Source organism: Onychostoma macrolepis, chromosome 09, assembly GCF_012432095.1.
Source record: "Onychostoma macrolepis isolate SWU-2019 chromosome 09, ASM1243209v1, whole genome shotgun sequence".
Classification (NCBI taxonomy): domain Eukaryota; kingdom Metazoa; phylum Chordata; class Actinopteri; order Cypriniformes; family Cyprinidae; genus Onychostoma; species Onychostoma macrolepis.
In genome coordinates, this window is record NC_081163.1 from 22,604,016 (window position 1) to 22,618,752 (window position 14,737).

General features: G+C 37.2%; 1 protein-coding gene across 1 annotated transcript in view; it reads right to left on the bottom strand.

Moving 5' to 3' along the window:
- Positions 1-14,737, bottom strand: part of LOC131547042 (coiled-coil domain-containing protein 148-like) — a 190,659-nt gene that overhangs the window by 96,500 nt on the left and 79,422 nt on the right. Inside the window, exon 8 of the mRNA XM_058787291.1 lies at positions 10,164-10,351. Within this exon, the coding sequence (XP_058643274.1) occupies positions 10,164-10,351 (188 nt within the window). The remainder of the gene's footprint in view (positions 1-10,163; positions 10,352-14,737) is intronic.

The window sequence follows — 14,737 nt, forward strand, 5'->3', positions numbered from 1 at the left end:
TAATTATTTGTACAATAATATTTAACTTAACCTGATTTGTAAGTGATTTCTTAAAACAAGTTTATGACCCGTTGGATCATTTTAAAATGTCTAATAGCCTTCAATTTACAGGTTATAACTGCATCTGTCTCGGATGTAGACTTGTGAAGATTAATTTGAATGCGGATCCCATACTGTTGTCACGGTGCACACAGCAGGGAGGAACGAGGATAACTCAAATAACAGTCTTTAATGAATCCAAACAAGGCAGGGCAAGACAAGGCAAGGTTGACACAGACAGGAACACCGGGGAATAACGAGTAGACCAGACAAAATCTAACTAAACAGGCAGGAACTAAATACACATGATAATTAGACAAACACAGCTGGACAAGTCTTAACCCTCTGGGGTCTGAGGGTGTTTTGGGGCCGCGGAGAAGTTTTGACATGCCCTGACATTTGTGCTTTTTTCAGTTGCTTATAAACATTTTAATGGCTAAAGTCTAAAAACACTGTATTCAGCACAAACTGGGCTACAATAATATGTGAGCAGCTTGTACGTACGTGATTGTGTTTTTGAGAAAACAATGTTTATGTGTGGTTAGAAAAAAAATAAAATTTTAAAGTAACTGAAATAAGGCCATAAAACACATACAGAACATTTGTTCACAAGACTTTTGAGAACTGGATCTTGTAGCCTATAATATTTGCTTCAAAATGATCTGAAAATAATCTAACTCACTCATTCAGAGAAAACAATATATTGATTTAAATTTTCTAAGTCACTTTTTGAGCAGAAAGGGTCTATGCGAGAGGGCGTGAACTATCCTGGATAATGCTGTGACTCACACCTGAGAAGACAAAGGCCCGCATAATGAGCTCCATAATGAGCCATTGAGTCAGGTATGTGACAGAGGGAATTGCTACAAGAAAGAATGTGAGGAAAAAAGAAATGTGTATACATATAACTATCACATAAAATAACTTGAGATTCACTTGCGAGTGCAGTTAAACAGTTTATTAGGAACAAACAAACAAATAAACAACAGAAGAGTCAAGACATCGTGGGTGCAATATCCAAAACAGTGGCAGGAAACTGGAACCCAGGAAAACGGGAGACAGCAGAAACTGCATGAGAAAACACAAAACAGACGTAAGCAACACAATGAATGGACAAAGACACAGCAAACATGGTGACAATACATACACTACCAGTCAAATTATTTAAACAGTAAGATTTGTAATGTTTTTATTTTATTTTAATTTTTTTAAGAAGTGTCTTCAGCTCACCAAGCCTGCATTTATTTGATCCAAAGTACAGCAAAAACAGTACATTATATTTATTATAATATATAGGCCTACATATTGTTACTATTCAAAATAAATAAAGCACCCCCCTCCACTCCCACACTAAAATTAATAAATAAATTAGTGAGCATGTTGATAGGCTTATCAGGAGCAACTATATTATTACATTAGCAATCACCAATATTGCCCACATGATTGTATAACATAGATGCACACATGCTTTGCATGTATATCATACAATACAAAAACAACATTTTATAACTGAGAAACTAAATTATTATTGTTAAGCTTATTATAAATATGTTTGAGCAGGTATTTGCAAACAGAGTAGGCTACTTCACAGTAAAGATTGGTCTAAACTTTCTTAGACATTACTTTTATATCATTGTTTATAGAACATATAACTATCCTCACGTCGTGCAACATTTAAATGCAATGGAAGGTTGCCTTTCATATTTCAAAATGTTGCACTCGATTTCACACATTTTATTCTGGAGTTATAGTTTGGGAAAAGTTCAACTAGTAAATGCATTAAACTTTGTCACAACAACACATTATCGAATGCCAATAAGAAACATTACTTACTCGGTATAAAATATCTCCTCCTCCGCCGGCTCCAGCTGCGCTCGCGTTCTGTTTGTGAGGTAAACAAAGCTTTTTCCTCTCAGCGCGTCTTCTGGGGGTAAATACAATGGTTTTTCCTCTCAGCGCGTTCTTCCAAGACTGAAAAGTATCCGAGATGAACGCGTTGCTGCTTTGTTTACAGTGGTGTGGGCGTTTACATGCCGTGTGGCTCACGTGGAGATTTGTAATAACAATAGCGCGAGCAGCGCGTGACCTAATTAGAGATAATGAGACCAGACGGAAAAACTGGACCTGCCGTTGGTTTCATACGGACTACTTTATCACAGAATATTTGTTTTCGGTAAGACTTACTTGATTTAAGAGTAGAGCTTTCTATAGATATATTTCTCATGACTCTGTGTGAAGTATTTGCTGAGTTACAGTTCATTTTAATGAAGTGTTTCAAAAAGCAGTTCGCGGAGAGAGTGAAGACTGAGAACGCACCCTGTTTGTTTTCTTTATTCTTCAAAAGCACAAAGTTTAGTTGTTATTATGAGTGTATACAAATAAAAGTAGACCCCTTACAGATTTGAATGGTGTAATTCAAGCTCATTTCAGCCTTATCAGGAAAATCTGCTTCAAAACGCATATACGTGTTTGTCGACCCCAGAGGGTTAACTAATAATCACACTGAACAAGGACAGGAACATGACCAAATAAGGACACAAGAGGCGGGAACACATGACACACACGACAGAGGACTGACATAACTTCCCCCTCCCGGAAGGCACGACCCGTGCTGTAACAGTACCACCGGGGAGGGGGGTGGGCACTCTGGAGGCCCCTCAGGACAGACAGGGACAGGAAGACAGGACGGGGAACTCCAGAGTGGAACAGACAGAACGGCAGGTGGTCTTCGTGACCGTGGCCTCCTCCCTCGGCACGGCCACTACAGCCGGAACCTTTCTACCCCCAAAAATACCATGGGGCAGTAAGGGGGTATCAGGAGCACTCCGGGGCCAAACAGACAGGACAGGACAGCCCACCAGGGCTCAACACACAGGAAAAGGACAGCCCACAAGAACAGGAAGCCCTCCTGGGCTAGCTTGCAAGCTGAGGTTTCTTCTGGGCATGACAAGGAGTCAGGGGCCCTCACAGGGGCCCTCAGCAACCGCGACAGGACGGCCAAGAGTGCCGTTCCCATTCCCATGGATCCAGTCCACAGATCACTGCCAGGAGTGCTGTGCCATGTCCCCGGAGTCATGGATTTTTAAGTCTTGTCGTGCCCACAGGAACAGTTTTAACCAGTCTTGTCATGTCTTGTCCACGGAAACTCATCGAGGGCAGGTGGCTCCTCTAGTCGTGGCCGACTTAACTTAACTAATAATCACACTGAACAAGGACAGGAACATGACCAAATAAGGACACAAGAGGCGGGAACACATGACACACACGACAGAGGACTGACAACTGTAGCGTTAACATAAAATAAATGTGCTCTATTATTCATATTCAAGTGTTTGTGCAGAAAAGTAATGCGCATGCATGACAGGGAGGCTCTCGCCTGATCACTTGAATTTTTTTCCTGATAATGAAATAACTTAAAATTGGGGTACCTCACATACATGAAAAATATATAAATATACAGAAAGCTTAAAATGTCTAAAATTAAACACCGTAAAATTAACCAATTCAAAACGAAAGCAAATACTCCCTGATTATGTAACCTGTATGAAGGTTGCATTTCTCTCTAAAGGCACGTCCAGTAGGCTACTGTGGAGATGAGAGTCAGCACCGTGAATTTCATCTTGCAGCCGACAAGAAAACATTAGTTTATTAATAAATACCCTCTAGACATATCTGTTAAAGTTTTTAAAGCATTTTATACGCGTTTGCATAAATTCTGCTTTCAAAACGGTCCGTAATGGAGAGATGTCACATAACCTTGATTTTTCCTCTGAAACACAAAAACAAAAATTGAAATAAAATTTATTAATTATGTTCAGAATCAGAATCAGAATGAGCTTTATTGGCCAGGTATGTTTACACATACGAGGAATATGTTTTGTGAATGTTTTGTGAATGGTCAATCCTTCTCCATTCTGCAGATATTGTTGCTTCTGGTTTGTCCATTTTAAATCACAGAAAGTCTATAAATATGTTGTCTCCCAAAAACCCAGGTCTTTTTTGTCACGTCCATAACGTATGTGTATTGCATGTCCAAATATAGAAAAAGAAAAAAAATAATAATAATGTCAAAATGTCAAGGGTTTAAGAGCCCAACAAAAGGAAACACTGATGTCCTTGATGGTGATTTCAAATGAAACAATAAAACATCTGAACCTCTGTTAATTCTCAATAAGAACTTCTCTAGACGTCTGACAGAAATAAAGTCAGTCTGGTTAGTAATGTGAGAAGTTGATGCTTGTAAATGGTGATGCTGTTTGTGGAGTTGTTTAATCCTCCTCTGCTGAGATCTTGAGAAATTGAATGTCTTTTATTTCAGTTGATTTCATTTTCGGCTGTGGCTGAAGTCAGTTGTAGTTCTTGTGTTTCTCTGTCATTCAGTGATTCTGGTTGTTAACAGCAGGTGTCCATCGTTAATGGTCAATCATCAAATAATTATCTTCTCAACTCCAACACTGCTTCAGTGCTACTTTAACACAGTGTAGAAACACATGAACACTGAGCAGTGTGGGGACTTTGCTGTGAACTATTTACATAAATCTTACCCGTTTCATTCACATATGACTGACACATTTGAATCACATTAAGTTCATTAATTTATGTTAAAACTATGTAATCTAAATCGATGGGAAATTGGTATGCAATTGAAATACATAAAATGTAAATTTAGACAGAAACATTTTTTTGAGTGTGCTTGATAGGGCGACGGAGACAGGCATCTAAGCTATCCTAATGTGTGCGCACGCCATGAGTGTAGAATACGTAAACGCTTTTTAATAAAACGTAAATTCATCCCCTGCGATTTTTTGGCCAAGTCAAGCCAAGTGTGTTCATAGAGGTTTCCATGGGCCATTACGAAATTCAAAAAGACACGATATTGTCAGACCTGACGTTTTATTCTTATCCAAAACAACTAGATTGCAATGATAGATCTACACTACCAGTCAAAAGTTTTTGAACAGTAAGATTTTGAATGTTTTTTTAAAGAATTCTCTTCTGCTCACCAAGCCTGCATTTATTTGATCCAAAATACAGCAAAAGCAGTAATATTGTGGAATATTTTTACTATTTAAAATAACTGCTTTCTATTTGAATATATTTTAAAATGTTATTTATTCCTGTGAGCAAAGCTGAATTTTCAGCATAATTACTCCAGTCTTCAGTGTCACATGATCCTTCATAAATAATCGATATTATCGATATTTAAAACAGTTGAGTAAATTTTTTTCTGGATTCTTTGATGAATAAAAAGATCCAAAGATCAGCGTTTATCTGAAATAAAAAAGCTTTTGTAACATTATACACTATACCATTCAAAAGCTTGGAGTCAATATAATTTTATTTTATTTTTTATTTTTTATTTTTTGGGAAAGAAGTTATAGAAATTAATACTTTTATTTAGCAAGGATGCTTTAAATTGCTCAGAAATGATGATAAAGACATTTATAATGTTAAATGTTAAAATATTTATATTTCAGATAAACCCTGAACTTTCTATTCATCACAGAAACCTGAAAAAAAATTCTACTCAGCTGTTTTCAACATAATAATAATAATAAATGTTTTTTGAGAAGCAAATCAGAATATTTGAATGATTTCTGAAGGATCATGTGACTGGAGTAATGATGCTGAAAATTCAGCTTTGAAATCACAGGAATAAATTACAATTTAAAATATAATCAAATAGAAAACAGTTATTTTAAATAGTAAAAATATTTCACAATATTACTGCTTTTGCTGTATTTTGGATCAAATAAATGCAGGCTTGGTGAGTAGAAGAGACTTGGTGAGCAGAAGTAGTGGTGGGCCGCCTGGACCAAAAAATGGCAGGGCCGTTTTTTTTTTTTGTCCCAGTCCAGCCCTGATTTCAACCCCCACGATGAAGCTATACAGAACTACCCCCAAACCCCAACCCTCTCCAGCTCGACTGAATTCAGTCACACTACTGGTTTCTTAGTGTAAAATGGACATGCTCTATCTAAATGAAGAAAAAAAACGGTGTAACATAAACCAGCGAACTGCAGAATACACACATCTGTATTAATAATTTTATAGCCTATATTGTTTTTAGTATTAAAAAAAACACCGCAATCCAGGATTTGAAACTGTCGCTGAAATCACTGACTAACCTTCTACCACTGGACGATGGATTAATTTGATAAAGTAACTTCTCTTTTCCATTGCGTGTTTGTACACGCAAGACAGACGCGCTCTTCATTCATCGCAATAATAAAAATAACCGTGGCATCATGCAGATAATTTTTGTGTGTTTATTATAGTGCAACAAAGCCATGTTCAAATGCTGATCTTATAAAGGCCTAATTTTTTTTTTTTCATAATGAACTGGACTGCCAGTGAGCATGCTGCTTTTTGATGCTGCTTTTGATGGATAGCCTACAGCAAAACTGACTTCAGCAAAACCATTTATTTTTCAACCATTCCAATTAATGGAACAAAAACACATTTTTGCTGTAATAATAACTAAACCTTTTTTAAAGTCATTTCCCATGAACCAAAGCGCGATCATACATTATTAACATCTTACTGTCATTATTAGCCCATCATGGATCCAGTCTTACATATATTCTGTAGCTTATTGTGAATATAAACCATCAGTTTCGGACACAGCAAAGCTAAACTGTACCTGCTTTTAAACTTTGAATTTCAGCCCGAGCTCGACGTGTCCCTGTTCACGCAGACAGAGATGGCAAAAAGCACATCCTGCTTGTTTTCTCTATTTTACAAAAGCACAACATTTTGTTGATATTGTGAGTGCACACAAAAATAAGGGTAGACCATTTACAGTTCCGAATGAAGTATTAGTCTTATCTGTATGAGCAAGAATGACGGCGTAGCCTACTTCAAGTTGTTTCCACTGAAGAACAAAATGCAAGTGATCGCGCTGGTGCGCTGGTCCATTAAGTGCGCTTCAGCTTCCACTCTCCACACAAACGCTTAGATATACGCCTAACAGCGCACTTTTATCTAGGTTAAATGTTTAAACTAACATTTTAATATGCTTTGAGTGTTTTATATCTATAGATTTTATTTTAAGCAAGTCGTGATGATTTGAGAAGGCTAAATTGATCAAACGTGATCAACTCAGATGTCTGCCGCTATCCGCTTGTTCGTCCCTTAAAAAAAACAAAAAACAAAAAAACTTGAATTTAACAAAACAACAAATGTTCCAAACATTTTTCTAAATGAATTAATCATGAAACAATAAGAAATATAACTATGCAATTAAATATAAAATATAACTTTGACATATTTTAATAGCTGCAACAGCAGCTGTGTAATTAAGAAGCGAGAGAGAGCGAGAGAGAAAAAAGACACGGGCTCCAGTCGGACTCGGGCAGAGAATACTGGTAAGCTGTCAGCCAAGGGCCGGCTATAGGGCCTAGGTTTGAGGCCCATGCAGGGTTCTATCTGATTTCTGCGTTTGGAAACGAATGTTGTGAATCAGGGGTTGTTTTCTAATTAAATGACACAATTCTTAAGTTTTATTGTTGTATTAAGTTGTAAAAAAAAAAATGGTTTAATTATTATTTAAACACGTTTTAATTAATACACGATAAAAAGTGATCAATTTCTTAATTCATGTACATAATTTTCGGCATGTCATGGGCTCTGTATACGGGCCAGAAAAAAAAGGCCAGATAACAAATAAGTAGGGCTGTGCGATATGATGATATATATCGGATGGACGAAATAAAAAGTCTATTGTTTCATATTATGTTCTATCGTTTATTTTGTGGTGTCACAAAATACATTGTTTACGGTAATACTTTTTAATCATTTGGATGACTGAGATCTTTGCACACCACCACAGGGTGTGAAGGGGAGACAGAACCAGGTGGAGAATGACCAGAACAAAACGAGGAGCTCGTTCCTAAACGAGGGACTACATCTGTAGCATGGGCACACGTTTTTAAGCACTGCAGTTTTAAAACAACCAATTTTAAGCCGTTGAAACACAAACAACAGAGCTATATGCGTGTGCCGTCTTTGTTACTGTGTGAGAGGACCGCGTTTTTTTTTTTTTTTTGCCGCTTTATTGGCTTTGAACGATTACATAAACACACTTATATGCGTCAGAATCCCCGTCTTGGCAAGTATTCTCATAAAGACAGCGATTTAGGTCTTAAGAGAGAGGAAACAGCTGAAAGAGAAAACGCATATGTAACAGTATTGGATCCGGACTTTGGTCTTAAAGGGGAAGCTGTCAAATATTCGTTCTGTCTGCCATTCATATTAATCATAGCACATTGCTAGAAAATCTCTCACTGCTCTTGACTAAATCACTTTTGTAACTTTAAATAATAATAAAACAATTATATATATATATATATATATATATATTTATAGAATCTATACATAATACACGTGTTAATTATATCTATCATAGATAGATAGATATAATTAACACAGCGAAGACTAATTAATTTACACAATGTATGTAACGTTTCTTATTTATTGTAGTTTTTTGTCCTATTGCTTGCAATTAGTTTCTTATACTTATTTCATCACTGACTGTTTATTTATTTTCAGTGAGCTTGAGTTTTTTTTTTTTTTTTCTATTTTTAGGCTTGTATAAGTAAGATATTGACATTAGTGACAAGGATTATGAAAATTCTATGGTATCAAAGATTTTAATATAAAAACCTTTTTAAAATAAAAAAATTACTATATCATGATATATATCGTTATCGTGATATAAAATTAGTCATATCGTGATATAAGATTTTGGTCATATCGCCCACCCCTACGCATAAGTATGTGTGACCTGTTGAAATACATCAGCGAATTATTAAATGTAAGTTTCAAGCCTTTCATTTGTGACATTAATGTGACTATAGTGCCAAAATATGTGTTAGAAGTAGGCCTAGCCTATCCACCTTTTTCTTCAATGCGGAAGTAAGACTATGGGTGAGACTTCCAGTTTACTAGCCGCTATGGGGAAATAACGAGAAGAATTACAACGTGCATTAAACGGTAAAACTGTTTGCACTACAAACCAGTGTGTTCATAATTAAGGTAATACATTAAAATAATATGGTATGACACACCAATTTGCAATATCAAGCAGTAAAACAAACTGTTTTGTACAGCTAAAAATAGCTGGACGCGATGAGACAAAAAGCCAGAACCATAAAATTTACAAATGGCTGCGCCCATTTTTACAGGACGAAAAAGATGGATAACACTCAACAATAAGCCACCTTTTCAATCATTTTATTTTTTATGGCATAGGCCTAATGCACACCTCCTTAAATGTAATCTAAACATTCCAAGTTAATATCCCACTTTTTGTAGGATTTCTAGGAGTTTTTCATGTCGCAGTTTTAGCCTATTAATCTTGATTTCTCACAACTTATCTTGTTCAAAGTTTAAAAAAAAAAAAATTTATGGTGTGAGTCAGAGTAAATTGCAATGCGAATAGAGTCTCATGAATGTGCAGCCTTGTACAGAGGACCAACGGCCAAGGTAAGGATTTTTCATTCAAAAACTTTAGCCTGTAGACTGAAATGAAAGTCCCTTAATAAAACATCAGGAAATTGTGTAATTTTAATGGTTTTCATAATTACTGTTTAATAACCATAACATGCAGTAAGAGCCTTTGTGTATATTTAATTCCTTTTTCTTTTTTTTTTTTGATGCGTTAGGCTGCAGCCTACGACTGTCACAAGTTTTGAAATTAACCCTCACTGTAAATGTTTTAATGATTTTTAAAGATGTTATAATGTTATATTATAATTTTATTGTTGTTTTATTTAGTTATTTGATCTCTGTTTACAAAACAAAATATCTTAATTTCATTCAGTTTGTAAACTTTCCCTTTGCGCCACCTGGCGGTAGTTTCGTGAACAACACGCGACTGACTTGCAGTTAGTGGTAGTAGTCATATTGGTTGTCCACCTCCTGTATGTACATAGTTCTGTACTTACAAGGTCATGTTACAGTAATGTTCCTGCTTTGCATCATTCCAATCAATGGACTGCAATAAATGGCTCCTCACTGGTTTGTTTAAAATGCAACTTTCTAAGTGTACATAGATTTGAAACAAGCCATGTTTGCTATATGCGTAAGTGATCATAAAGAGCTGATAATAATGAGTATGTTACCTGTCCAGGCCTTGCAGTCTGGTCTCCTGTATCGCTATTCTGAGCTTATATTTCTCAGTGAGAGAGTGAAAGCTGTGGATCAGATCTGATCTGAGATCAGGATACAGACAGTCTGCAGTAAAGATCTCATCAGGAACCTTCTCCAAATATGATACCTGATCTTCCATTGCAGCAGACAGTAGGCTCTCCTACAGGACAGAGACAGTTTTATCTTCAAACATAGTTGATAAAATGTTTGGGAACACTTTATTTTAAGATGTCCTTGTTACACATGTTACATGTACTTATATACATAATGTAATTATGTACATGAGTTTACTAATATAGTCCACCTTACAGAGAGAATGAAAACTAATGAGTGAATTCAGACACTGATGAACACCTGTTGTTAACGAGCAGGATCACTGATGGAAAGAGAAACAAGACAAACACAAGAACTACAACTGACTTCGGCCACAGCCTTAGATGAAATCAACTGAAGATTTAAACAACTCAACAAACAGCTTTACCAGCTTCACACATTACTAACCAGATTTACTTTATTTCTGTCAGACATCTACAAGAAGATCTTATTGAGAATGAACAGAGGTTTAGATGATGAAATGTTATTGTTTCATTTGACGTTACCATTGTGGGGATCAGTGTTTGCTTTAGTTGGGCTCCTGGCTCTTGACTTTTGAACATCAATTTTTGTTTGATTGCTATAACTGTATCTTTGAGATGCATTTATTACAGCAAAATGATTATGGTTGGTCAGGTGATGTTGGCTGTCTCTACTAATCATCATAATCTGCCAGACTGACTTAGAGTCTTGCTGGACTCATTCAGAGTCTAATTATATGTGTGTATTATATTTTTTGATTTTCCCAGTGATTTACAGCATGAGATTGATCGGTGTTGTGACAACCAGAAAATAAGAATTTGAAAACAGCTTGGGTTTAAAATATTTTGAACTACTACGTTATTTACACTCAAAGAGAGACATCAAGAATCAGCATATGAATCTCAGCAATGGTGACAATCAAAAGCTGGCGTGCAATGCATGCTGGGTATCAGCACAGGACAAAACTCACCCTTTACTCCCAGCATGCATTGAGGCATGAATAAATTATGCTGCTGAATTGTCCACTTATTTTCTTGAATTCTTACTATGTGCTTTTATTTTTGCTTTTGTGTTCAGTTTAAGTAGCGTTTTGTGATGTTTAGAGTTGATCTGTTTATTTATTTTGTGCAAGAGAATGATTGTACTTATCAATCTATAAACAACCATAGCAGATTTTTTTGCCATAACAAACATGTTTCAAAAACACATTGTTACAGCAGTCAAAGAAAGGTTTATGTTAAAAATTCAAGGATCAAGAGCCCAACCAAAGTAAACACTTCTCTCCATCATGGTAGTGAAGGGGGGGCATGTAAACCTCTGTAACTCTCAATAAGATCTTCTGTAGGCATCTGACAGAAATAAAGTCAGTCTGATAATAAGTGCAGCTGGTGATGCTGTTTTAGGAGTTGTTTAATCAAGCTTCTCAAAGTGCCGTTTTAGTCTTAAGTGCTGAGAATTCATGAAATTTACTCCTACTTCCAAACTTAAGTATAAAAGCAAGTTATCAAATTTCTTAAAGCTAAGAATCACTCTTACTCTCCCAGTTATTTAAGACAGCTCGAGAAGTCTCTCAAGTGGTTAGGAGTTGCCAGCAGGGGCTTGTGATGGTGCTGAGGAGACAGAGACATGCGCAAATCTTTCAGGAGAGGAAGAATGTTCTTGAAATGTTTGACGATGAGCAGTTAATCAAACAGTTAAATTTCCTCAGTTATTCAAAACGAGCATAGAACATTTACATTACCAAAGAACATCATAACTGACTTCAGTCTAGCGCGAGTATTATATGATCGTTAAAAAAACACTCCTGTTATAATCAGTGAAGCTACCTACACTGTATGATGAATAAATCTCTTACCCCTTATTTACACTGCACACGTCTGTGGCGCGTTACGGCTCCGACATGGCCACCGGAGCTGAACGCGGCCACTAGTTTCTGAAGCAACTCTCCGCGCTGGATCACTAAAGATAGGCGCCTATATTTTTGATGGATAATAATGATAATAATCATCTTGCTGTCGTCAAAGGCATCAGCAACAGGCGTTATCTCTAACTATCGTTGATACACTATACTATCGTCTATCGGCACCCTAAACTGAGTTGTGATGACACTTCTATTCGTTGCCATAATGTATTCTCTTGAAAATTCTTTATTGTAAAATGTGTTGAATGTAAACTTCTATTAGGAATTTAACCATTCAATGTGAATTTACATGAGAATATTCTTAAATAAGGAAATCTATTCAGTGATTGGTCCATGTGTATGTCGTCATCCAAAATCCCTTTTGTGGCACAGCAAAGTGTTGTGAATCATCTCTAAACTTCGCTTAAATTACGACTGCGATGTTTGATAACTAACTTTTAAGCGCAGCTTTGAGCCAAGAATTTTTTTACACTTAAGTCAATTCTTAGCAGTGTTCTTGAGAGTAATTCTTAGAGGCTTGATAAATACAGGCCCAGATCTTGAGAGATTTAATGACTTCTTTTATTTCATTTGATTTAATCTAAAGCTGTGGCTGAAATCAGTTGCAGTTCTTGTGTTTCTCTTTCATTCAGTGATTCTGCTTGTTAACAGCAGGTGTTCATCACTAATGCACAATCATCACTTAATTAATCACAGAATTATCTCATTAACTTCAGCACTGATTCAGTGTTACTCTGTAGTGTGAACACATTATAAGTGTTCATTTAAAACTGAGGATTTTGTTGTGGGGTTTAAAGGGTTAAAGATGTAAGATGAAGAAAAAACAGCATGAAGTGCAATTTAACAGTAATAAACTGTAATTAATTTATGGCAACAAACTAGAAAAATAGTAACATGCTGGCAACCAGAGCTGCCAGTAGATTGCCGTTAATTCAAGGAAAAAACAGCAATATACTGTAAAATGTAACAGTCAGATTTAACAAATGAAACAAAAGAAAAAAAAGTTATGCAAAGTCATGAACTGATACAGGTGCATCTCAATAAATTAGAATGTCGTGGAAAAGTTCATTTATTTCAGTAATTCAACTCAAATTGTGAAACTCGTTTATTAAATAAATTCAATGCACACAGACTGAAGTAGTTTAAGTCTTTGATTTTTTTAATTGTGATGATTTTGGCTCACATTTAACAAAAACCCACCAATCTCAACAAATTAGAATACTTCATGAGACCAATAAAAAAAACATTTTTAGTGAATTGTTGGCCTTCTGGAAAGTATGTTCATTTACTGTATACTCAATACTTAATACCTTTTGCTTTAATTACTGCCTCAATTCGGCGTGGCATGGAGGTGATTAGTTTGTGGCACTGCTGAGGTGGTATGGAAGCCCAGGTTTCTTTGACAGTGGCCTTCAGCTCATCTGCATTTTTTGGTCTCTTGTTTCTCATTTTCCTCTTGACAATACCCCATAGATTCTCTATGGGGTTCAGGTCTGGTGAGTTTGCTGGCCAGTCAAGCACACCAACACCAAGGTCATTTAACCAACTTTTGGTGCTTTTGGCAGTGTGGGCAGGTGCCAAATCCTGCTGGAAAATGAAATCAGCATCTTTAAAAAGCTGGTCAGCAGAAGGAAGCATGAAGTGCTCCAAAATTTCTTGGTAAACAGGTGCAGTGACTTTGGTTCCTCTTCAGGAACTCGAGCTGCGTCCAAGAATGCTAGGGGAACGACTCCAGCGTGACCGCGCTCTGATACAAATGTAATCTGTCCAAAGGATGGGCGAGACGTCAGGGGCGGGTGACGTAATGGCCAGGAAGCATACAGTAAAAGCACGTGCGGTGGAACCGGCGTCAGCTTTTGTCATTCAGCAACCGCTACTCTGTGTGTGTCTGTCGATCTGTGTTGTGAGTCTTATTTAGTGTTGTTTGTCACTTGAAATAAGCTCCACAATGTCTAAAGTACAGAGAAACTAGCACTTGGGCGAGAGCAGATCGCATTACAGGCTGTGTGTTTTTCACTAACAGTCCGTGTGTGGTCTGCTTGAGAGCAGAGCACGCAGAAGTCAGCTCTCGAGGGAGCGTTTTGTGAGCTTTGTGAGCGTTTGTCGCTGCGTATGCTTACTCTCAGAGGGCTCTCTTTGAGGAGGGAGCTTTCACCTGCGTTCCTTGCGTTACCGGCCCGCTTTCGCCGAGGCGGAGTAGCGGCTGCGTTCGCGGGGATCGCAGATGGATCAGGTGGAGGGAATGAAGACGGGCGAGCCCCTATCTTCTTCCTTCCCATCAGATCCAGCGCCCGCTCTCTGGGTTCGGAAGCCCCGCAGGTTCATCCAGAGAGAGGGCTCGACGCTCCGCCTGTCTTTCTCCGAGGAGGTAGACGTGAAGGGTGTCAATGAGCTTTGTAAAATCGCATTGTTTGCACGAGCATTGTTTGCACAAGCTTATTATGAACGAGGTTGTCATTATAGCAGTGTCCCTGCTTAGGAATGGAGTTGCGCTGTCAGAAAAAAAAAGGGGCTGATCGTGCTTCTCCCCGCCGTATGATCTCGCGGTTT